General features: G+C 37.9%; 1 protein-coding gene across 4 annotated transcripts in view; it reads right to left on the bottom strand.

Moving 5' to 3' along the window:
* IFT80 (intraflagellar transport 80) overlaps positions 1–27,042 on the bottom strand; it is a 131,014-nt gene that overhangs the window by 71,033 nt on the left and 32,939 nt on the right. For all 4 annotated transcript variants that reach the window (XM_006072842.4, XM_044945430.2, XM_025289044.3 and 1 more), the window contains 3 exons: positions 19,290–19,399; positions 15,646–15,735; positions 14,293–14,430 (listed from right to left, as the gene is read on the bottom strand). In XM_006072842.4, the coding sequence (XP_006072904.3) occupies positions 14,293–14,430; positions 15,646–15,735; positions 19,290–19,399 (338 nt within the window). The remainder of the gene's footprint in view (positions 1–14,292; positions 14,431–15,645; positions 15,736–19,289; positions 19,400–27,042) is intronic.

Genomic DNA, 27,042 nt, shown 5'->3' with positions numbered 1-27,042 from the left:
AATATAACTCGCATTATAAAAGCAGAAATTTATTCATGTAAAAAGAAAAACTCTCAGAGGATTAAAACTGAAAAATTTTGGCAAATATGGCTAAGAAGGCTTTCAAACACAAATGGCAACCTCCTGGGTTGGCGGTCTCCCTCCCCCATTTTCTAGGCTCTGGCCCTCTCCAGGGATCCCATGGTTACTGCTAGACTCTTGATGGCCATATTTATATGGCATACCCCAACCTGCCTAGACATATCTGATTAGACCAGGCTGGGCCAGTAACTCCTTCTCTAAAGGTGTTTAAAACTAGGACTAAGCTTCTTATTTCAGTCTGGCCGCTCTCTTGGATAGAGATGGACACTTGAGAACTGTTAACACTGGTCACCTTCAAGCAGGTAAACAGGGGAGAGCTGGGCGAGGGGTCAGTTTGCTGGGAAAGGACAAAGAGGGATAAGCAGAGAGAAGCAGAGGCAAAACGTACAAAGGGACCATGTTCTGTGTTTTCTTAGCACTCCGGTTTCCTGAGGTCTGGCTTCTGGAAGATAACTCTGTAACCTTAGAGGAAATTGCTCTTTTTGATCAATGGTTTCTGCTACTTGCATCCAACTATAATAAAATATACAGCAAATAGTCTGAAGTTATAGGATCAGCCATGCTTCTCTAGCACTGCATGAGTTCTTCCCACTTCTGGCACCGTATGTACAGCACTACCTCCTCTTATGCCTGAGTACTAAGTCGCTATAGTTGTGTCCGACTCTGAGACCACATGAACTGTCCATGGGCTTCTCCAGGCAAGAGTACTAGAGTGGGTTGTCCTGCTCTCCTCTATGGGATCTTCCAGACCCAGGGATCAAACCCACGTCTCCTGCACTGGCAGGCAAGTTCTTTACCATTAGCAACACCTGGAAAGCCCACCTCCTCTTGTACAAACTTTATATTAAAAAACAAAGAAGCACCACACTAATACTGCTCATAAGAGGAAGCAAGCAGTATGTCCAATGCCCATGGGAAAGGTATCATAAAACTGTGGAGCTGAAAGGAGAGAGATGATCACTTAGCCCAGCTCATCTATTTTATAGATGAAGAACCTGAAGGTCCGAAAAAAGCCTTTAATTTTGTAATTTGTAAATTCACCATTGGAGTCTAGACTCCAGAGCTCTACAAACATATCAATACTATTTCTACATTAAAATAAAAAATAAGCAATTATACTAAACAGCACAAGGCAGAGAATAATTGAGAATTTGTCTTTATAGCATTATCCTATCAAAGGATATTATGTACCTTTAAGGGAAGATACCATTTTTTTTTCTCCTGTATTCTGTCAAACTGCTCAGGCATGGGGGTTATTTCCCAATAGGGAAATAAGAGTTATTTAAACTAAAAAACATGACTTAACTATAACAACTTTTAAAAGTACCTCTGAAATGTCAAACTCACTCTTCTCTTTACTACTTGTATATAAATATACTGGACTTCCCTGGTGGCTCAGACGGTAAAGAATGTACCCTCAGTGCGGAAGACTTGGGTTTGATTCCTGGGTTGGGAAGATCCCCTGGAGGAGGGCATGACAACTCACTCCAGTATTCTTGCCTGGTGAATCTCCATGGATAGAGAAGCCTGGTCAGCTACAGTCCATGGGGTTGCAAAGAATCAGACATGAAAAAGGATCCTCAAAAGTACATATCTTTAGCCAAGCTGGATTAACTGAATTTGTAAAATTATGTGTTCACAAGCTAAGTATAGGCGGGAAAGAAAACAGATGCAAAGCTTCTCTTAAGGGCACACTAATTAATAATTTTTAACATCAATGTTCTAATATACCAGGAATTAGCAAATTCCATGTTGAATTACATGCGTTGACATACATAATTGACAATGAAAGTTATATACAGCAGTAAGACCAGTTACTGAAGATGATGAATCATAACAATTATATTAATTGAATGGGAGAATGAATGAATGGAGGGAAGTCTTATTATTATAATGACTAACTTATTATTATAATGACTATATTCAAGAACAGAACAAATGAAAAAAGCTCTCTCTTACACAAGCAATAGCACCACCTACTGATAAATAAAAGAAACATCATCAGTTAATTTAAAATCTGGTCAAAAAAACTTTATATGTTCAGCTCTTTCCCCTTGAATTCTGTTTCACTTAACGTAATACAATGCAATTCATTAATATATCCTGTGTACTTATTTATAATTTATAATGTATGCTAAGTCGCTTCAGTCGACTATTTGCGACCCCATGGACTGTAGCCCACCAGGCTCCTCTGTCCATGGAATTTTCCAGGCAAGAATAGTAGAGTGGGTTGCCATTTCCTCCTCCAGGGGATCTTCCTGAACCAGGGATCGAACCCGGGACTTCTGCATTGGCAGACAGGTCACCATTAAGTGCCACCTGGGAATAACTTATAATAACTGAAGTTTTTATCTTATATCTTTGAATCATGCATTTTAAAAAATTAATAGTAAAAATAAAGCTTATTATGGAATACAGCAGGAAATTACAGTTTGTACCTGATATTCCCTGACCGCTTCTAAAATAATGCCATCTCTCTTTCGTAGCTTTATTTTTTATAACATTTATTACATAATATGTATTTATCTTGTTTGTTTTTTATAGTCTTGTCTGCTGGAATAAAAACCCTTTAAGAGCAGGGAATGTGTTTTGTTTACTGCTGTTTCTTTAACACCGAGGGCACGTGCCTGGCACATAACAGACAATAAAAATTTGCAAAGGAATTAATGAATATGAAAATTTTGTTGTTGTTGTTCAGTCGCTCAGTCATGTCTGACTCTTTGCAACCCCACAGACTGCAGCACACCAGGCTTCCCTGTCCTTCACCATCTCCCAGAGCTTGCTCAAACTCCTGTCCATTGAGTCAGTGATGCTATCCAACCATCTCGTCCTCTGTCGTCCCCTTTTCCTCCTGCCTTCAATCTTTCCCAGCATCAAGGTCTTTTCTAATGAGTTGACTCTTCACATCAGGTGGCCAAGTAATGGAATTTTTCAGCTTCAGCAACAGGCCTTCCAAAGAATACTCAGGACTGATTTTCTTTAGGATTGACTGGTTTCATCTCCTTGCAGTCCAAGGTACTCTCAAGAGTCCCAACACCACAGTTCAAAAGCATCACTTTTTCGGTGTTCAGCCTTCTTTATGATCCAATTCTCACATCCATACGTGACTACTGGAAAAACCATAGCTTTGACTATACAGGGGCTTCCCTGATAGCTCAGTTGGTAAAGAATCCGCCTGCAATGCGGGAGACCCCGAGTTGATTCCTGGGTCGGAAGATCTGCTGGAGAAGGGATAGGCTACCCACTTCAGTAGTCTTGGGCTTCCCTGTGGCTCAGCAGGTAAAGAATCCGCCTGCAATGCGGGAGACCTGAGTTCAATCCCTGGGTTGGGAAAATCCCCTGAAGAAGGGAAAGGCTACCCACTCCAGTATTCTGGCCTGGAGAATTCCATGGACTGTACGGTCCATGGGGTCGCAGAGTCAGACACAACTGACTTTCACTTTCACATTGACTATATAGACCTTTGTCGGCAAAGTACTATGTCTGCTTTTTAATATGCTGTCTAGGTTTGTCAAAGTTTTCTTTCAAGGAGCAAGTCTCTTTTAATTTCATGACTTCAGTCACCATCTGCAGTGATTTTAGAACCCAAGAAAATAAAGTCTGTCACTGTTTCAATTGTTTCCCCATCTATATGCCATGAAGTGATGGGACCGGATGCCATGATCTTCATTTTTTGAACACTGAGTTTTAAGCCAGCTTTTTCACTCTCCTCTTTCACCTTCATCAAGAGGCTCTATAGCTCCTCTTTGCTTTCAGCCATAATGAAAACACGTGAACAAATAAATATGCAATGTGTTTTTAAACTTCCTTGAAAGTATAATAGCTGTGTCAAAGACTTCGAGGATCTTGATAGACTCTGCCAAATTATATTTGAGGAAAGTTGTAGGGACAGAGGCCCATTTCCCCCATTTCTCCCATTTTCTGACGAATAGGAAATAGCATTACATTGTAATGTTTATTTGCATGATACCCATTACTGAAGAAATTGAATATACTTGGGATTTATGGGAGCATTTACAATGCACTTCTTTTATTCTTTGCTCATTTTTTTTTTCAGTTAAAGATTTTTATTTGGTTCTTTTTTTTATAATTTCTGTAAGACCTGATTTAAAGTCTTTGTCTAATAAGTCCAACAATGGGCTTCTGGAGGGACAGTTTCTATTTCTTTTTTTCCTATGAAAGGGCCATATTTTGTGTACTTTGCATTTTTTTGTTAAAAAGTAGACCTTTTTGAATATTAAAATGTGTTAAAGTCTGGAAATCAAATTCTTCCTCCCTCCCCAGGGCTTGCTGCTGCTGCTTTTTGAGGACAGTTGTCATCTGTTCATTTAGTGATTTTTCCAAATTATCTTTGCAAAGATTGTACTCTCTTCATGTATAGGCACTGAAGTCTCCATTCTGTTATCTCAGTGATCAGCCAGCAACCTGACAAAGCCAAAAAGAAAGAAAAAAAAACTCTCCCACTCTTTCCCAATTGGGTCTGAGCTGGGGCACTCCTTCAACACTTAGCCAGGTCACCTATAATTCTGCCTTAGCCTTCACCTCCTGCCTGTGCAGAGCTCAAAAGTCTGCCAATGACACACCTCTAAAGTCCTGTGTGTCTAGCCATGAGCATGTGTGTTGCACACTGAAATCTCAGGATATGTGACAGCTCTCCAGTGCCCTTATTTTTCCATATATCTTCTGTCTCAGCCTCTTCCTCCCCAGGTTTTTTTGGTCTATCTGCTGCTTGCCCCATTCACCAACCCTTGTTTCAAGTGGCTGTGCATAGAATGTCTTCACGTTTTCAACAGATGCCACATGGGTAGCCCCTCCAGCTCTGAGAGATTTCCAAGGAAGGCAAAACAAAGACAAGCCTTTATGCTGATCTCTCAGGGGAACCACCAAAAGGGTCAAAAAGTACAACTATAGTTGTTTTTTTTTTAAGGACATGGTGCTCCCTGGAAGGAAAGCTAAAACAAACCTAGACAGCATATCATAAAGCAAAGACACCACTTTGCCAACAAAATTCAGTATAGTCAAAGCTATGGTTTTTCCAGCAGTTATGCATGAATGTGAGAGTTGGACCATAAGAAGGCTGAGCACTGAACAACTGATGCTTTCGAATTGTGGAGCTGGAGAAGACTCTTCAGAGTCTTGGACTGCAAGGAGATCAAATCATTCAATTCTAAAGGAAATCAGTCCTGAATATTCATTGGAAGGACTGATGTTAACGCTGAAGCTCTAATACTTTGGCCACCTGATGGGAAGAGCCAACTCATTGGAAAAGACCCTGATGCTGGAAAAGACTGAATGCAACAGGAGACAGGGCACCAGAGGATGAGATGGTTAGATAGCATCACCAACTGAATGGACATGAATTTGAGCAAACTATGGGAGACAGTGAAGGACAGGGAAGCCTGGTGTACTGCAGTCAACGGGATCACAAAGAGTCGGACACAACTTAGCAACTGAACGACAACAAACCATACTGACACCAACAAGCTATACTAGAACATAGGCTTCTGTCCCCAAGGCCACTGCCAAGCTAGGAATGGCAGATGGTAGGCAGGTAAACAAAAAAATGCCATAGTGCTTTCTTACCAAAATTTAGCAACCTTGTTCTTTTTTTCATTAAGCATTACTCCTGGTTGCTGTAAGTTCTGGATTAGATTCCAGAGAGATGTTGGTATACAATTTTATGTAAGTGAGATCACAAAATAAAATCTGTTTTTTTTACTAAATAAATTACCATATATAGCTTTCCAGGTTATTAAACATAATCCCTCTTCTCCACTTTTAATTAATTGAGGGTATTCCATTTTGGGTATATAGAATAATAATCTAATCAGACTCCTACTTGTGGACACAACTTATTTCTGATCTTTACTATTACGATACTGTGATGAGATTGTTATGCATACATCATTGTGTACATGTTCAATTATCTCTTCAGATAAATTTCTAGAAGTGAGAGGGAAAAAAGATTGAAGAAATGTGAACAGAGCCTTACTGACCTGATTTTTTAAAAATCAAAGGTCTAAAAAAAATTTAATTGGGCCTCCAGCAGGGAAGGAAACAGAGAATGGGGCACAAAATTTGAAAAAATAATGGCCAAAATTTCCCCATTTGATGAAATCCTAAATTTACATATTCAACAAGTATAGAGAATCCAAAACATGACAAATACAAAGAAAGTCATACCCTATCAAACTGTTGAAAAGCAAAGAAAAACTGGGTATCTGCAAACCAGCCAGAAGTAAAGGCCACCTTACATTCAGGAGAGCAATGATACCAACAGTCACTTATTTCTCATCAAAAATAATACAGACCAAGAGAAAGTGGAGTAATATCTTTAAAGCACTGAAAGAAAGGATAAAAGCTCTGTCAGCCCAGAATTATAAATCCAGTGAAGAGAAAAATTAAAACATTTTCAGAAAAACAAAAAGAAAATTCATCACCAGCAGTTACACACTGTGTGCTGTGTTGTGTGTGTGCTTAGGCGCTCAGTCATGTCTGACCCCATGGGCTGCAGCCCACCAGGCTCCTCTGTCCATGGGGATTCTCCAGGCAAGAATACTGGAGTGGGTTGCCATGCCCTCCTCCAGGGATCTTCCCAATCCAGGGATCTAACCCAGGTCTCCTGTGTTGTGGGTGGATTCTTTACCATCTGAGCCACCAGGGAAGTCTTATACACTATGAGATAAGCCTAAAGGAAGATTTTTAGGTTGAATAAAAATTATATTGACTGGAAATTAGGATCTTCAGGTAGAAATGAAGAGCACTAGAAATGCTAAACATTTCTTTCTTTCCTCTTTCTCTTAATTTCTTTAAAATGAATGGCTTTTAAAAGTAAAAATTATAACTTACTGTGATATGTGATACAACTATAGAGAAGAGGTGGGTAAATGGAACAACATGCATGCAAGGTTCTTATATTTTACATGAAATGGCATTATATTAACTCTAAGTAGTATATGAGACAAAACAAGCACCAAGTAATGCTTATTCTCTGTTCAAGGGGCTGGGGAGAGGGACTGCAATGCAAGACGGAACCCTTCTCCAAACACAATGAAAGAAGCCATGGTACTGCGTGCTGTGGAGACAGTGGGATGGAGCCCTATGGAACATTCCTGCTCTGCACTCAAGTGAGCAGAGGGAGCACCTTTCTCCCTCCCCACCAGATACTGTACAGTCTGCGAGCTAGAGCCTCTCAGACCATTCCAGCCCTGTAATACTGAAGCAGAGGCCATCTCCAACGAGTACCATGAAAGCTGTCCAGTGGGGTCCTGGTCTACCATCTCTGATTTACACTAATGACAGCCAAGAGGCAACATACAACTCCCTCTATGCACAATCTGGGGTAGTATCTGGAGTGGAAGAAGTTAGAGACTGGTACAAAGCCCTTCCCTGTAGCTTAGATGGTAAAGAATCTGTCTGCAATGCAAGAGACCTGGCTTTCATCTTTGGGTTGAGAAGCTCCTCTGGAGAAGGGAATGGCAACCCACTCCAGTATTCTTGCCTGGAGAATCCCATGGACAGAGAAGCCTGGAAGGCTACAGTCCATGGGTTGCAAAGAGATGGACATGACTGAGCAACTAACACTACTATGAAGCCCTTGGAACACCATCAAGCACCCTATACATGCAACTGACTTGAATAAACACAGTAAAACCATGACAACTAACTGTACTGTGGTATACCACTTACACTAAGGTTTCAAATTTGCCTCTGGGTTGAAAACAAGTAGGGCAAACCAAAATACTGCTGCAATGACTCTGAAAATGAAAATGGTATTTGAACCACAGTCTGTCAAAGTTAGCCAGGACGTGAGTTCTGAACCAATATAGGTTAACTTGCCTTCCTAAATAGCAGGTGTAAATAGGAACCAGAGTTTCATATCAGCTTAGTGAGAGTCTTTTTTAAAAAAATTCCAATCTTATGATGAAAGCTAGTGAGAATATTAGATTTACTATATAACAACTGAGTTGCAGTGATGTACCTAGACAAAAATACAAAAATTTCTGCTTTTTTAAATATTTCTTTCATCAGTCCAGTTACATACATGCATGCTAAGGAATACATTCAAACCAAAACCTATTATTTGAGCATTAGATCTTTTTTCTCCCCAATACAAATATTTCTTGAAAAACATTAAAAGAAAATGTTTACAAAAACCATATTTTTATTGGTTTATTATTTCACAGATAACCTGAAAGTTTATATCAACATCACACATTAAAGCTTATATTATAAAATTACTATCTAATTTCTCTCAAGAAAACCTAGAAAGAATTTTTAAGAAAACGTTAAGAAAACTGCACTCAATTAAAAATTTGTGAAGAGCTCTCAAAACAGCTCTCAAAATAGAAATAATAAATTTGTAGCAAATGCTAGGATACATATCCTTCATGTATAGAGATTTTATAATCTCTAACACTGACATTCTTCCACAGAATCTGGCCCTGGATAAATGATTACTACTATTAATTATACAACTTTAAGTTACAGGTTGGGCTTCCCTGATAGCTCAGTTGGTAGAATCCCCTGCAATGCTGGAGACCCCGGTTCAATTCTTAGGTTGGGAAGATCCACTGGAGAAAGGGTAGCCTACCCACTCCAGTATTCTTGGGCTTCCCTTGTGGCTCGCCTGGTAAAGAATCCACCTGCAATGCAGGAGACCTGGGTTCGAACCCTGGATTGGGAAGATCCCCTGCAGAAGGGAAAGGCTAAAGAACCTCTTGATGAAAGTGAAAGAGGAGAGTGAAAAATTGCCTTAAAGCTCAACATTCGGAACACTGAGATTATGGCATTTGGTCCCATCACTTCATGGCAAATAGATGGGGAAACAGTGACAAACTTTATTTTGGGGGGCTCCAAAATCACAACAGATGGTGTCTGCAGCCATGAAATTAAAAGACACTTACTCCTTGGAAGAAAAATCATGACCAACCTAGCTGCTGCTACTGCTGCTAAGTCGCTTCAGTCCTGTCTGACTCTGTGTGACCCCATAGACGGCAGCCTACCAGGCTCCCCGGTCCCTGGGATTCTCCAGGCAAGAACACTGGAGTGGGTTGCCATTTCCTTCTCCAATACATGAAAGTGAAAAGTGAAAGTGAAGTCACTCAGTTGTGTCCGACTCTTCGTGACCCCATGGACTACAGCCTACCAGGCTCCTCCGCCCATGGGATTTTCCAGGCAAGACCTAGACACCATATTAAAAGCAGAGACATTACTTTGCCAACAAAAGTCTGTCTAGTCAGTTCAGTTCAGTTCAGTCGATCAGTCGTGTCCGACTCTTTGAGACCCCATGAACCGCAACATGCCAGGCTTCCCTGACCATCACAAACTCCCGGAGTTTACCCAAACCCATGTCCATCAAGTCGGTGATGCCATCCAACCATCTCATCCTCTGTTGTCCCCTTCTCCTCCTGCCCCCAATCCCTCCCAGCATCAGGGTCTTTTCAAATGAGTTAGCTCTTCACATCAGGTGGCCAAGTATTGGAGTTTCAGCTTAAACATCAGTCCTTCCAATGAGCACCCAGGACTGATCTCCTTTAGGATGGACTGGTTGGATCTCCTTGCAGTCCACGGGGCTCTCAAGAGTCTTTGCCAACACCACAGTTCAAAACCATCAATTCTTCAGTGCTCAGCTTTCTTCACAGTCCAACTCTCACATCCATACATGACCACTGGAAAAACCATAGCCTTGACTAGACAGACCTTTGTTGGCAAAGTAATGTCTCTGCTTTTTAATATGCTGTCTAGGCTGGTCATAACTTTCCTTCCAAGGAGGAAGCATCTTTTAATTTCATGGCTGCAATCACCATCTGCAGCAATCTTGGAGCCCAGAAAAATAAAGCCAGCCACTGTTTCCACTGGTTCCCCATCTATTTGCCTTGAAGTGATGGGACCGGATGACATGATCTTAGTTTTCTGAACGATGAGCTTTAAGCCAAATTTTTCACTCTCCTCTTTCACTTTCATCAAGAAGCTCTTTAGTTCTTATTCACTGTCTGCCATAAGGGTGGTGTCATCTGCATATCTGAGGTTATTGATATTTCTCCTGGCAATCTTTGCCGGAGTCCAGCTCCAGCAGCCAGGGAATCAGCCTGAAGGGAAGAGCAGTGTAAGCAAGGAATGACGTAGCCTCTGACTCGAGGTGTGGGGCTACATGTTTATTTCAAGCATCAGGTCTTCTTTTATACTTTGACAAAAGCATTAGGTCAGAGGTTTGACATTTTCAGTTTCCCCTCACCCAGATTTATTGTCTCATTGTTGCCCTTCAAACAGAGTTCCTGCTTCCTCAATTCTCTGTTTACTTGTGATTACATTGTAACTCATGCTTATGTCTGGGCTGCATACCACATTCCTCAGTTTATTTCTTGTCTTTCTAAATCCTGCTTGCCCCTAGTATCCTAAGCTCTCTATCTCCTAAAAAAGCTTCTAACTATTCTTAATTATTCCTAAACCCTAAACTCAGCCATGAAATTAAAAGATGCTTACTCCTTGGAAGAAAAGTTATGACCAACTTAGATAGCATATTGAAAAGCAGAGACATTACTTTGCCAACAAAGGTCTGTCTAGTCAAAGCTATGGTTTTTCCAGTGGTCATGTATGGATGTGAGAGTTGGACTGCGAAGAAAGCTGAGCACTGAAGAATTGATGCTTTTGAACTGTGATGTTGGAGAAGACTCCTGAGTGTCCCTTGGACTGCAAGGAGATCCAACCAGTCCATTCTGAAGGAGATCAGCCCTGGGATTTCTTTGGAGGGAATGATGCTAAAACTGAAGCTCCAGTACTTTGGCCACCTCATGTGAAGACTTGACTCATTGGAAAAGACTCTGATGCTGGGAGGGATTGGGGGCAGGAGGAAAAGGGGACGACAGAGGATGAGATGGCTGGATGGCATCACTGACTCGATAGACGTGAGTTTGAGTGAACTCCGGGAGTTGGTGATGGACAGGGAGGCCTGGCGTGCTGCGATTCATGGGGTCACAAAGAGTTGGACACGACTGAGCGACTGAACTGAACTGAAACTCAGCAAACTTCCTTTGCCATAAACATTTCCCTCACAAACAGGTCTCAGATAACAATCCTTCCCATGGCCTCAAGCTGCGGCCTATGTGCTCATCCTGGGACATTCTTTGTAAAAATCCTTGAACAAATGTCAATGGTTACTTTATAGATTATTTTCTGGGTACAACTGCAGAAGGCTTTGTGCTTTCTCATGCTCTTCTCAAGAACAATAAGCACCTTAACATTTTTTCCAGCCAACTCAACCGAAGAAAGGAAAGAACAAGTCAGAATCACAAAACCTAACTCCTTCATCCTGGGACTGTGCCTGTGGGATAAGGAGAGGGGGTTGGGGCCATGCCTCCATTTTGTCAGTAATGCCTAACGCACCTCCTGACAAATCTTGATCCAGCTTGTGCTTCCTCCAGCCCAGGATTTCTAATCATGTACTCTGCATATAAGTTAAATAAGCAGGGTGACGATATACAACCTTGATGTACTCCTTTTCCTATTTGGAACCAGTCTGTTGTTCCATGTCCAGTTCTAACTGTTGTCTAGTCAAGGGTATGCTTTTTCCAGTAGCCATGTATGCATGTGAGAGTTGGACTATAAAGAACGCTGAGCACCAAAGAATTGATGCTTTTGAACTGTGGTGTTGGAGAAGACTCTTGAGAGTCCTTTGGACCGCAAGGAGATTCAACCAGTTCATCCTAAAGGAAATCAGTCCTGAATATTCATTGGAAGGACTGATGTTGAAGCTGAAACTCCAATACTTTGGCCACCTGATGTGAAGAACTGACTCATTTCAAAAGACCCTCATGTTGGGAAAGATTGAAGGCGGGAGAAGAAGGGGACGACAGAGGATGAGATGGTTGGATGGCATCACCAACTCAATGGATATGAGTCTGAGTAAACTCCGGGAGTTTGTGATGGACAGGGAGGCCTGGTGTGCTGTAATCCATGGGGTCACAAAGAGTTGGACATGACTGATCTACTGAACTGAACTCAAGTTGCAGGATTATGAGGAAAAAAAAAAACAAGGAGTTACATTTAAGAGTGACATTTTCAGGCTGATGAAAATATGTACTTCTTAAAAGAAACCTTAGTAAGGTTTTTTCAAGATATAAATAATTGTGTGAGAAAAGTATTCAGCACCCACTGACTTAAATTTTAGGCTTTTAATTTGACACCACTTACTTGGTAAGTGGAAAAGGTGAAGAATCTCAGTAAGTATTGCCCTTCTTACCTTTCATCACATGAACTTGCCTTGACCCCCCAAAGATATTAGTTCTCATTACTAGGAGAAGCCTGTACCTTCTTGTAAAATTTATTACAACTGAAATTAAATAAATGAGTGGGTAATCAATCATTTAATATCCATCTTATCAATAGAAAGTAAACTCCAAAGGGACAATATTTGCTTGGCATTTTTTAAAAAGATGTGCAGGAAGTACTTATACAGGTAATTTAGTTTTGAGGTTTTTTGTTTGTTTTTTAATTTTATTTATTATTTGGCCACACAGTATGTGGGATCTTAATTTCCCGACCAGGGTTTGAACCCTGCATTGGAAACATGGGATTTTAACCACTGAACCACCAGGGAAGTCCCCAGGTAATTTGCTTTTGACCCAAAATGCTTATAGCGCTTATATCTTAGTGAACAGAATCATTTTCCAATAAAGATATATGTGTTCTACGTCTGTCACCTTAAAAATAATTTTCCATCTTTTATTATGTATACATACAAATTAAATAGCTTCAAAAATCAACGTTTTTTTAAAAAAGGAAAGAAAGATGAATTATATATTTAGAGAATCCAATGAATTCTGTGAGCAAATTAAAATTAAAAAATAAATCTAGCTTTGTTCCCCTCTTCAAAAGTTACACAAAGTGTATCTTTTATTTGAAAATTTTAGAAAATTAAATTTTCAAAAAACATCACCTACTACTTCAAACTCCAGGAATAACCACTGTTAAAATGTGTTATATCAAGAACTCTACTCAACACTCTGTAATGACTTGTATGGGAAAAGAAAGTTAAAAAGAGTGGATATATGTATATGTATAACTGATTCACTTTGCTATATACCTGAAACTAAGACAACATTATAAAATTAACGATGCACATCTAGAGAACATCTGTCCAACAGAAGTAAAGTTGTATGCTTCTAAAAATAGAGAATTATATTTAGATTTTTAGGTACCAAAATTAGAAAAAAGCAAATTCATATTTATGCTTTTTGTGTTTATAAAGCTTTAAGAATTCTAAATTAACTGTCTTGTTTTACATTTGAGGAAAATAAGCCACAGAAAAATTATGATTTTCTCATAGTCAGGAACAATATGGAATAGTCTCTCATATAATGCTGCTGCCTTGGGAGCACTTTGATGAAACAATTCATTCTCTAAGTACAGTGGTAAATGCTGCTGAGCTGGGTTGTTTGCCTATGTTTTAAACAGAATTTGTATACAGGGCATACTCTCTTATGAGAGAAAAATCATACCTGCATTCAAATATGAAATCTTTGGTTTTAAAATGACCATTTAAAAAAATTACTCTCAATTCCTTACCAAAAATATGCAACCAAAATTTTTATATGAAGCACTGCTGCTGCTGCTAAGTCACTTCAGTCGTGTCCAACTCTGTGTGACCCCAGAGACGGCAGCCCACCAGGCTCCCCCGTCCCTGGGATTCTCCAGGCAAGAACACTGGAGTGGGTTGCCATTTCCTTCTCCAATGCATGAAAGAGAAAGGTGAAAGTGAAGTCGCTCAGTCGTGCCTGACCCTCAGCAACCCCATGGACTGCAGCCTTCCAGGCTCCTCTGTCCATGGGATTTTCCAGGCAAGAGTACTGGAGTGGGGTGCCATTGCCTTCTCCAAATATGAAGCACACTGACAGTTAAAAAAAAGAAGTTCAAAACTCAACTCTCTATGTTGATTGGGCATAAATTTTAACACTTTGCTATATTTCACAAATATGCTTAAAATAAGTATTTTCAGAAAGACAGTAGAGAACATAGTCTTCAAATTGAACTTAAAGAGCTTGAACGGTCCCATAAATCTGGAATTGACTGAACCAATATATTAAGAAGACAAATCAGAAAGATGCAGTCAAATGCATCACTGAAAATGTTTTTAAAGATTGAGAACTAGGTGTGTTGTGCATTATCACATTTATGACAGAACATCTGTGATTGGTAACCACTATGTCTTACCCCAGTTTTATCGCACAAGCGTAAAGTATGAAATGATCCAACGGCAAATAATTCTCCATCTGGAGCCCAGGCTACTGAAGTAATAGGATGCTCATGAGGTTGAGAACTGTAGAGAGGACGGCCGTAACTATCCCATACCTACAAAAGCAAATTTAAAAAATCTTTTATAACAGTCACCACATTATTACAAACAAGTCTGCTTTCCAATAAAATATCAAGTAAAGATTTAGAAATCATCATTTTATAATATTAGCAATTACATGTCTTTACTATCCACAAAGGTTGGGGGGACTGGGGGGTAAGCTGTATTCCTGGAAACCTAAATATCTCAAAGAAAAAGTTATAGTAACATTGTGATAATTTTGGATTTTACAAAGGTCCGTCTAGTCGAGGCTATGGTTTTTCCAGTAGTCATGTATGGATGTGAGAGTTGGACTGTGAAGAAAGCTGAGTGCCAAAGAATTGATACTTTTGAACTGTCGTGTTGGAGAAGACTCTTGAGAGTCCCTTGGACTGCAAGGAGATCCAACCAGTCCATTCTAAAGGAGATCAGTCCTGGGTGTTCTTTGGAAGGAATGATGCTAAAGCTGAAACTCCAGTACTGTGGCCACCTCATGCAAAGAGTTGACTCACTGGAAAAGACTCTGATGCTGGGAGGAAGAGAAGGGGATGACAGACAGATGATGAGATGGCTGGATGGCATCACCGACTCGATGGATATGAGTTTGAGTGAACTCCGGGAGTTGGTGATGGACAGGGAGGCCTGGTGTGCTGCGCGATTCATGGGGTCGCGAAGAGTCGGACACGACTGAGCAACTGATCTGAGCTGAACTGAACTGAAGTCTTTAATTAATTCTAAAACCTATCCATTGTAATCCTTTTAAATTTAATAATAATGTTTTGACATATTCTGTTTTTTGCTTAAATTTTTGTGTTCAATAAGTGCTCTATCAACTTTCCCTGAAAGTATTTATTTGAACCAAATTTTCTCCAACTATATTTACCATAAATCTTATTCTTCCTCACAAATTATTTTGGTGTGGAGCTGATTAACGTTTAATAAACCAGTATGGTTGACTTTTTAAACCTTAAATTGATTTAAATAGTCACTAAAACAAGGCATTGTATTCGTGTTACCACTCATTAAATCAAATTTTATAGGTCAATGAAATAGTCCAAGGAGAAAGGCAACACTTCAAAATACCACTGAAAATTATAAAATAACAATTTCCTAAATTGTCAGATTAAAAGATATGGCTAAAGTGAAGGACTTAAAGAATATTCTTATATGCTAAATACTTTTCACCAAAATTCGATTCTTTCAACCAGGTGATAAATTCAAACATTACATACCTTATATTTACAGTCTTCGCCAGCAGATAAAATCAAATCATTGACAGAGTTCCAATCTACTTTTAAAATAATGCCATCATGAGCTTTCCACTAGGAGAAAAAGTAAGATATAAATTATAACTTCAAGGGCACTGAAAACTTTCTAAGACTTGTTTTTTTTCATCCTCTTTCTAGTGTTCTCTAGTCTTCTTTGAGAAAACTCCTATCTTCCTTTCACAGCCATTATGCACAAGCTATTTGTTTGTTTCATTTCTGATTTAAACTAATGAAAAGCACCTTGCACTATGACATCCACTATATAACTCACATCCTTCAAGTCTCAATAGCCTGGACCCCAGATGGAAAATCACTTGCTGTTGAACTATCACAAGCCTGAAGTTTGTGTGATGATAATGGAATGAATATGAATATATGTTATGTACTCCAAAACTTGGTTAAATCCAAGTTTTTCTCCCTTTGCACAGCTAATCCTGTTATTGATAGTGCTTTCATTTTTGTTTGCTAATTCTTTTCTTTAAAAAAAAAATCTTCTACTACATGGACATCCTCTTTATTACTCCCTTTATTCTCTCCTGTTCATTCCCCTAAGATTCATTCTCTTTACCTTCATGTCCTTAGAATAGACACTAACTACTCTGAGAACCTTCTGCTGTATTTACTATATAACAAAAAGGCTTTCTACAGATATATATATTCTATACATATACAGAATACACACATATTTGTGTATATATCTACATAAGTCACACCAAAATTGACAAATCTAGTAAGTAAATATGGATGTCTTCTCACTCTTAAATATAATTTATGTGCTCATTTAGCTATTACCACACATGTAATTAAAAGCCATTAATCTTTCACTATATTTGAATAATATAACTTAAAAAGAATTTTTCTTGAAGACTATAAGGTACATTTTAATGTCTGAGTCAACTAAATTTGCATCAAAGAGTGACTGATTTCAAGGATTTACATTCTACAGATCCTTCCCAATCCATTGTTACTCATGTATACGGAAAAAAACCCCACATCAAATTAGGGTCAAATAAGCAGCAGCAGCAAGCCCTAAGAATAAGCAATAATTCATAACTTGCTTTATTCAAAATACATAAAAATATACAATGTCAAAAACAAATGTTTTGAAAGCAATAATTTTCACAAGTTACTTTAAGCCACTGTCCTGAAATAAACTGCAAAGATAAAAATTTCAATATACAAACATTATTTATTTTAAAGCTAAAAAAAAAAAGTTCATATTTAAATGTTAGGAACAAAATATGGTTTAAATTTTCCTTATAATTTAGGATATCACTTATATAGTACATATATTTACACATTATACATAATGCATACAGTTTTCAATTATTTCTTAAGGTATTAGGCATTTTGTGAAATTCCTCTGAACCATGAGCTCCTTGAAGGCAGAAACTGTGTTCTGTTTCACTTTGAATATGTTACAGTACAAGGCTTACACTCAACATAGTGCCTGACATATAGTAAGTATGCATCACATTCTCACTGATTGACTAAATAAACAGAAGTTTCTTCACTATGAAACCAAGTTCTGGGCCTCTAGAAGAGTCCCTAAAGCTCTTAAAGGAAATTAAGTGTACACTTTTGAACTGTATTCTACAAGCAAGAATTAAGTAAGCATTCTTTTTTGTGAACAATCTAAAGTTGAGTATATATTTATACTCAAGGAAAAACTGCTGGAACTTTAGTTTTCCAAAAGGAATAGAAGATTTGCATTAAATTACAAATTCCATTTAACTCCTTTAACTCCTTCACTCTAGCTGAATTTTTCCCTCCACTATTTCCTGAGTCAAAGGTTTCACTGAGCCACAAAACCAGAACTTTATCAATGGTGATACAAGCATCTTCCTGAGTTTAATTTATATATGCTTAATTACAGGTATCTAAACAAATCACAGGCTTCCCTGGTGACTCAGACAGTAAAGAATCTGCCTGCAATTCGGGAGACCTGGGTTCAATCCCTGGGTTGGGAAGATCCCCTGGAGGAGGGCATGGCAAGCCATTCCAGTATTCTTGCCTGGAGAATCCCCATGGACAGAGGTGCCTGGCAGGCTACAGGCCATGGGACTGCAAAGAACTGGACACAACTGAGCAACCAAGCACAGCACAAACAAATCATATATTTATAAATTAAAAGATTCATTGGGCCTGCTTTTGCTGTATGATTTCAAAGAACATTTTCAGGGTATAAGTGGTATGGAAGGACTTTGACTAAAGGCAGGAAGAACCAGACCCCTTCCCTAGCTTCTTCCCCTTCTGTTGTTTCACAGTTCTTAGCAGAGTGTTCTGCATGCAGTAAAAATGTAAATACACGATGACTGTATGGAATATGTACAGCATAATTCCACACAGAAGTGACTAATATGGAACCGCAAAGTCATCTCTATATCCTTACTCTCCAAATTCTCTATCTACTGAACTGTTAAACACAATGCTTCTTGGGAATTCCCTGGTGGCCCAGTAGTTAGGACTCTGAGCTTCCACTGCCAGGAACCCAGGTTCAATCCCTGGTCCAGGAACTAAGATCCTGGAAGCCACACAGCATGGCAAAAAACAAACTAAAAACCCTGAAGTTTCTTCTTAAAACACTTTTATCCCTTCTGTAGCCAGTGAATCTCCAGCACCAAATCCCTGACCTATTAACTGGCCTCCTTGTCTCTAATTTATTAGTGGCTGAATAAAAGTTACAGATGACATAATAACACCATAACATCAATAATAACAACTGCTCTTTATTGTGTACACTCAATATTTTTATTATATGCACTGTCCTATGTACTTTGTAATTTAACTCATTTAATCCTCACAACAATCCTATCAATTAGGTATTAGGATCAAATCTAAGAGATGAGAAAGCTTAAGCTCTGAGATAATTTTATAAATTGCCTAAAGTTACATATAAGTAATGAACATTTGAACCCAAGTGACTAACTCCAAAATCTATACTTCTATTACCTACACTATACCGTGTTACTATCAAAATATGAAGAAAATGATTCTGCCTCTTCACACTGAAATCAAACATCAAAATCTCAGAGATAGGCTTAAAGGTTTTCCATTAATTTGTCCTACCCTGACCTGTCTTAACTGCCACTATTGTTCTGCTTCCCTGTAATTGGTAAAATTATATATACCCAATTTGTTCTAAGCATTACATTGACTCCCCCCAACCCACTTTAAATAAATACTAAAAGAATTCTAGGGTCTTAGAGAAAGTTCAAGGGTACTGAACAGACAATGGGGAGGAGGGGGAAGACACTAGAGATGATAAAAAACCGTCTAAACAAGTTCTTAAAGTTTTATGATTTAGTCCCATTCTGTCTTAAATCTATCCATGTGAGGCTGACTGTGCTAAATTTGAATTTTGTGCCAAATCATGTAAACATATTTATGATTTACTGATATAATGAGAGTTGGAATAAGAGGGAAGTGAACCTTGTTGGAAACATCAACAAGTATTCCCTGTTCTATAATAAAGGCTGATAAAACCACACACTTAAAAGCCTCGACTGTAACAAGACCACCCAGAAGAAAGGGACTCCTAAGAAAGTGACCTCTTACTGAGCAGTCTGGCAGATCCTGATAACAATTTACAAATGCCTGAGAAGTACCTGTAAAATTTTAGCATTTGGTTGAAGCGGTTTAATGATCAGCTGCTTGCCTGCTGTATAAAGAACCTTTTCTGAATCAGGGCCCCATGCTACAGAATACACTGGTGTTCCTGTAAAAAGAAAAAAAAAAGATAAACTTTAATTATCATGCTTTATAAAATGGAGATTGTTAGGAAAGTCAAAAAACCAATTTGGGGTATCATTTCATTTCCTCCTTATTCAATGGCCTATCCAAACTGGAGTATATAGCCTGATACCGAAACATAAAAGGCAAAATAAATATGAGGTTAGGGAAAGTTTTGCTGTCTATCAAGTGTGGCTTTGGCCTGAAAGTTAGGCTAAAGTATTACCAGGATAAAGTTGACTCCACTTCCATGGGAAAGGTACAAGTTTGATTCACCCACCATACTCGGTAAATCTGTTTTAATTTCCTAGGACAGGAATTAGCGATTCCTAGGATAGGAATCCTAGAGATAAGATTTAGGTATTTTTTAATTCGATTACTTCACAGTCTTCTGGAAAACTATGCTTTCTTTGAGTCTATTTTTTTTTAAATGAATATCATATCAATTGAGAGCATTAAATTATCTGTAGTCCACTGTCTGACCCAGTTACCTATTCATTAGGGAAGTGAATCAAGGTTATACAATTAATCTATAAAATATTAACCCATTTATATTTATAAAATCAAGCTTTTAAAAATTGTCTAGGATTCCTAAGTCAGGCTATTATAGTAGCTGACTTTATGTGAGTGAGTGAATAAATCTTTCAGCAATTTACATTCACAGTAAAATGAAATCTGAATCTAAGGATTTATGAGCAATCAGTAAGATGTGTTTATTGAAATGGAAAACCCAACTGATTGAATCAACATGGAGAAATCAGCAATCAACAGGGAGTAAATTTCAGTAAGATAAATGCTTGAATTGGGTTTCCCAGGTGGCACAGTGGTAAAGAATCCACCTGCCAATGTATAAGATACAGGAGACTTGGGTTTGATCCCTGGGTCGGGAAGATTCCCTGGAGAAGGAAATGGCAACCCACTCCAGTATTCTTGCCTAGGAAATCCCATGGACAGAAGAGCCAATAGTCCACGGGGTCACAAAAGACTCAGAAACTAAAACAACAACTCAGTGCTTTATAGGACTTTTTGTTGTTCAGTTGCTAAGTCATGTCTGACTCTTTGCAACTCCACGGACTGCAGCACGCTAGGCTTCCCTGTCCATCACTATCTCTGGGAGTTTACTCAGATTCATGCCGATTGAGTCAGTAATGCCATCCAACCATCTCATTCTGTGTCATCCCCTTCTCCTCCTGCCTTCAATCTTTCCCAGCATCAGGGTCCTTTCCAATCAGTCAGCTCTTCCTATCAGGTGGCCAAAGTACCGGAGCTTCAGCACCAGCATCAGTCCTTCCAAAAAGTATTCAAGGTTGATTTCCTTTAGGACTGACTGGTTTGACTCCTTACTGCCCAAGAGACTCTCACGAGTCTTCTCCAACACCAGTTCAAAAGCATCAATTCTTTGGCGCTCAGCTTTCTTTATGGTCCAACTCTCACATCCGTACATGACTACTGGAAAAACCATAGCTTTGACTATATGGACCTTTGTCAGCAAAGTGTTGTCTCTGCTTTTTAATACCCTATCTAGGTTTGTCATAACTTTCCTTCCAAGGAGCAAGTATCTTTTAATTTCATGGCTGTAGTCACCGTCTGCAGTGATTTTGGAGCCCAAGAATATAAAACATGTCACTGTTTCCACTTTTCCCCCTTCTGTTTGCCATGAAGTGATGGGAACCAGACTTAGAGGACTTAGAAAATCGGATTTAGATATAATCCAAAAAACTCCATAAGCATTCCTTCCATGGTATAGGTTAGATATCATACTGGGTCTAAATTTCCTGGTCAGTTGGTGACACCTAGGATTGTCTTGATTCAGAGGAATCTACAGATGGCCAATGAGATAGTTCACCTCAGAAGGTACTTCTTCTATTCTTAGTAACTACATTCTCTTGGAACATTATCTGGGAGTAGCCAGGAGCTGACCTGGGCTTCAAACTAAATCTCCAAATGAACAGAGTTCAACTCTAATAAACTTCCCAGAAAATGTAAATCAAAATTTCAGATATTCCAAATGTGATTCTTGGTAAGCACTGTAAGGAAATATGGGAGTAAATTACAGGTTCCTTCTTTATTCCATTATTACAGTTGCAATTATTGTGCAAAAAAAGTAAATTCATATATTTTAATTATCAATTATCAAAGCTTCATGAATACACTCAGTAAAATTACACTTTGCTCAGTGTATACAAAACTATGACAAATATCTACCCCCAAGGAAATAATTCAGTAAACACAACTCCCATTGAGTTATACAGGATGTGACTCTAACGCTTTAGTTGTGGTAAAAGACATGGTTTGGGGTATAGGATGAAGAGCCAGGGACTCTTATGTCCTCTTTCACATTGAATCTGTGGCCCCATTAAGTCAGCTGTGTCACCATTTCCTTGTTTATAAACCTTATAAATCTTCAGAATACTTACCTCCCATGTTGGGATGTGGAGATTATTCATTTCCTGCTTATAATTTTTTAAACAATAATACTGTTAAAGAAACAGATATAGTAACTTAAAGAATAAAACAAAATAAGCTTATAGAGGAAAATTTAAGCAATTCCTTTGTTAAAATATGTGGTTTTTAACCACATTCCTTCAATCCAAAAACAAAAGGAATTTTTTATGATAAATAAGCAATCCTAAATAAGATCAATAGCTGCCTTATTAGTTACAGCTTCCTAATCAGCAATATTCAAAAGGTATATAACATCAAGAGCTAAGAGAATGTGTCTTTATATTCATTCTTTACATTTAGAATAAAATGTTAAGTGTGAAATTCCCATATATATGAATGTCTTTATTGCTACACAACTTTGATTTAGGTGGTTCTGGAGAAGATTATTGAATGTGCATGAATTAGCTTCATAATGAAAACAATGATTTCTATTATAAAAAAAATACATCTTACTAGCATTTGAAACAAATCTCTAATATTTTTTAAATGTTTTTTAAAAACATTTGCTAAAGCTACATTTCACTTTGCAAAGTCAGTATGGAAATAATAATACAGGCTTCAGGTTAAAAAACTTAACAAAAAATTTAGCAAATCATGTAACGAGATGTTATGAATTTCATCTTTAACAAAAATGGACAAAAAACACAAATAGTTTTGTAATAATTAATTTCTTGCTTTTTATACTGGGAATTTTTATTTATGCTCCATTTCAGTTAAGACACTCAAAAAGATCTTGTTTTTCTGACTTTGTACACTAAGATCATGTGATCCTTTTGACATTTTTTAAGAAACCACATGCACCTGGGGTTGTGTTAAATGTCAGACCCTTATCTCTCTGTAAAACAAATTATCTAAATTCTTTCAACCTGCTGAAGGCATTTTAAACCACAGAAGAGGAGACAAAAATGTATTTCAATTGTTTTAAGGAAGTACATGGTCAAATATACCATGTTTTTCACATTCATACTAAAGGTATCCCCTAAAATGTTGTTTTTGCATGTTTTTAAGAATGCTTTTGAAACAAACTCTTCACTATTACCATGAAGCATTAGCCACCTCTGTGTTGAATGCAGTATAGGTCTACACCGAGTGAACATAAGAAGGTAGAGAAGAATTTGGCACTATACAAGCACTATCTATTAGTAACCACTACTACTACTTTGTAATGAAATAAGCAACCATTTGTTATTGTGTTGCTCATGGGAGTAGGCACTTTATCCTTTAAAACCTAGTTAAAATATGCTGCAATATTTGCCAGGAAGCTTTTCAACTTTTTTGGTGGTCAAATCATTAAGAAGGCTAGTGCACTGGGACGACCCAGAGGGATGGTATGGGGAGGGAGGAGGGAGGAGGGTTCAGGATGGGGAACACATGTATACCTGTGGCGGATTCATTTTGATATTTGGCAAAACTAATACAATTTTGTAAAGTTTAAAAATAAAATAAAATTAAAAAAAAAACAAACAAAGAATTATTTCCCTTTCATTCTATTTGTAGAGACATGTACTAACAAATAAGTAATATCAAGTGGCATTTATTCCTCAAAAAAAACCAAACAACTTTTTGGCTGTGTATGTCACCAGGTCAGTACAGAGAAAAAAAGCTAAAAAGAAGGCATGTGTTTCTTTACTTTCTATCCTCAGTCACTTCTCCCTTGGGGATCTCAACTTCCTCCATAGCTTCACCTTTCACCTTTCTGTAACAGACTCTCACGTTAATATTTCAGCCTTTATTTCTGAGTTCTAACAAATTTCCATCGACCCCAAAGACATGCCAAAACTTCAAACTCTACATATTTGTATATTATCCCTTCCCATGTACTCCCTCATTCATTCTTCCTCTGAATTCTTCACGTCTTACAGGGTGATCCATTCCTCTCAGCCACTGAGAACTATGCACTTTTTTCAACCACTCTCATCACCACCTCTGTTCAAGCCTCACTGCACTCTAGCAGAGAACACCTCAGTAACCTCCATACCAGTCACCCCAACGTAACCTCTACCTCCTCTAATTGATCCTACATCCTACTGCTAAGGTAATCTTCCTAAAGAGTTTCCCAGGTGGCACAGTCGTAAAGAATCCACCTGTCAAGCAGGAGATGCAGGTTCAGTCTTTGGGTCAGGAAGATCCCCTGGAGAATGAAATGCAACCCAGTCCAGGATTCTTGCCTGGGAAATTCCATGGACAGAGGAGACTTGCAGGCTACAGTCCATGGGGCTGCCAAGAGTCAGACATAACAGCGACTAAAGCAACAACAACAAAATCTACCTGAAGAAACAGGCTTTATCTCTTACTCTTCTGCTCATCTTTTAAAGATTTTTATATGGTTATAGAACAAACTCCAACCAGACTTCCCTGATGGTCCAGTGGCTAGTCTTCCCTGCTCCCAATGCAGGAGGCCCTTGAGTTCAATTCCTGGTCAAGGAACTAGATCCCACATTTTCCAACTAAGACCACAGTCAAATAAATAAAAATAAATTTTTAAAAAGAAAGTATAAATTCCAACCCCCTTCATTTAATGTCTGAGGTTATCTGTGTCTTGGTCCCTCTGGCAGTAGCATCTCTCACACAGCCTACACTTGGCCCAAGGAGTCCATTCCCCCTCACCTGACTCCCAGGCTTTATGCTGATCATCTAAGTTCCTCCAGAGCTCCGCTGCATTGCCAACAAGCTCATTTCCCTACCTAATTTCTTTATCCTTCAAAGTCTAGTTACAAGATGCTGCAGTATTTACCAGAGAAGGTATTATACCTTCTCTCCCCTCAAAGCATTCATCTCTGCCTTCCTGTCTTCCCACAATGCCTTAAGGCAACCAGCACACTCTGCCTTGTGTTACAGTATTTATATTTCCTCTACTAAATTCATTATAGGTAGCTTCCATGTTTTGTCATCTCTTTAATCCATTTGAATACAGTAAGGGAAATGTTCTTAAAGGTTTACAATATTTCTCTCTTCCAATTTTAATTTATAATTAAAATATACAATGTAATACAAAATAGGGCATCATTATAATTATTCATGGCCTACATATTACTTTTCTCTAATAAGGAAAAATAACTCTTGATAAGCACCAGTAAGAATCATTTTTAAACATAGTCAAATTCCATCCCTATCCCACTACAAAAAAAAATTAATGCTTCTTCTGCATTGGAGAAGGGGATGACTATGACTTTTTCTATCTTTATGTCTGCCTGCAATTATCAAGAAATGAATTCAGGAATTTTTCTATTTAGCAAATCAAACAAACCTTATAAATAACTAGGGACTTTTCCTTCAGGGTTAATGTCATTACAACTTAACTTCTCCAGTGATTTTTCCCAGAAATAAAATGGGAAAAGTCTATGCTTATTAGGAAAGTGTGGGTGGGAACAATGACCAAAAATTCATAAATTAAAATCATAGTTCTATAGTGAATTTATAATTTTTAACCTAGAAAAAGATACTAGTTATTAAGCTGAAATACTAATGGGTTTACTAAAATAAAATCTACCTAATTTAGTTTTTTTTTTTTATGTTTTTTTTTTTAATTTTATTTTATTTTTAGACTTTACATAACTGTATTAGTTTTGCCAAATATCAAAATGAATCCGCCACAGGAGGGTTCAGGATGGGGAACACATGTATACCTAATTTAGTTTTGCTCATTAATCTCATAATTAACATAAACCTTGAGTAAGAAGAATAACAAGATTCAAATAGGATAAAAATGATCAGCAATTTAACAGCATTTGATGTTAAGGAAATTGGAGCTGTTTGGAATGCTGGTGTAAAATACCATTACGTGAGTCAATGAATACATAATAAAATTACCTATCCTATATGACATAATATGTAATTTAGCTTTTACGAAAATCCTAGCTATCCAAGTAACTGGAAGGAATGAACAAAAAAAGCACCATCCATCCATCTCCAAAATAAATACCATACACAAAAACAGATCATAGACCTAAATGTACACACTAAAACTATAAAACTCTTACAAGAAAATACAGATGTAAGTCTCCATGATTTTGGATTTGGCAATAGTTTCTTAGATATAACACCAAAACGTAAACAATCAAAAAAAAAAAGTAGATAAACTGAATTTCATCAAAACTTTTGTGCTTAAGAGACTTCCCTGGTTGTCCAGTAGTTCAAAATCCTCCTACCAGTACGGAGGATAGGGTTCGATCTCTGGTCCCAGATAGACCAGGATGGAGCAACTAAGTCCGTGGCCACAATACTAAGTCCACACGCCCTAGAGCCTGTGCTCCGCAAAAAGAGAAGCCACCAAAATGAGAAGCCCACATACTACACAACTAAAGAAAGCCTCCATGAAGCAACGAAGAGCCCATGTGTTGCAATAAAGACCCATCAAGGCCAAAAATAAAATAAATATTAAAAAAAGAAACTTTTGTGCTTCAAAAGATATCATCAAGAAAATGAAAAGGAAACCCACAAAATGGGGAAATCATATATCCAAGTTGCAAATCATATAGCCAACGGTCTATTAACCAGAATACATAAAGTACTCTTACAACTCGATAACAAAAAGACAACCTAATTTAAAAATGTGCAAAGAATTTTAATAGATCTTTCTCCAAACAAGATCTACAAACAGCCATAAAGTACATGAAAAGAGGCTCAACATCATTAGTCACAAGAGAAATGCAAACCAAAACTACAATGAGATACTACTTCACAGTCACTAGGATGATTATAATAAAAATATAGTAACAAGTGTTGAGGATTTGGAGAAACTGGAACCTTCATATATTTCTAGTGGGAATGTAAAATGGTATGTTTACTTTGGAAAAAAAAAAAAAACTTGAAGAAGACTTTAATTTACTGATATGAAACTATATCCAATGCAGTTCACAAGTCAAGTGAAAACAAGTAAGGAGCATATTGTAGTAGATGCAGTATGCCTCTGGGAATGTTTTCTGGGTGGCCGGAAGACAGGGGTAATATGAAAGACAAGGGTAGTATTTAAGAGATAACTTTATACCCTTTTTTACACTTCAAATTCTGAACTATGTGAATTAGTATCTATTAAAAATTTATACTTTAAAAAGATGTAAGCACTCCCTGCAACGCATATACGAACAATCAAATTTTTATGATCATTATTACTGAAAATTGGAAGTAGGAAATGGCAACCTACTCCTGTATTATTGCCTGGAAAAGACCAGGGACAGAGGAGCC

This window comes from Bubalus bubalis, chromosome 1 (assembly GCF_019923935.1).
Source record: "Bubalus bubalis isolate 160015118507 breed Murrah chromosome 1, NDDB_SH_1, whole genome shotgun sequence".
In the NCBI taxonomy this organism is placed as follows: Eukaryota; Metazoa; Chordata; class Mammalia; order Artiodactyla; family Bovidae; genus Bubalus; species Bubalus bubalis.
This window is presented reverse-complemented; position numbering and strand designations above follow the sequence as displayed.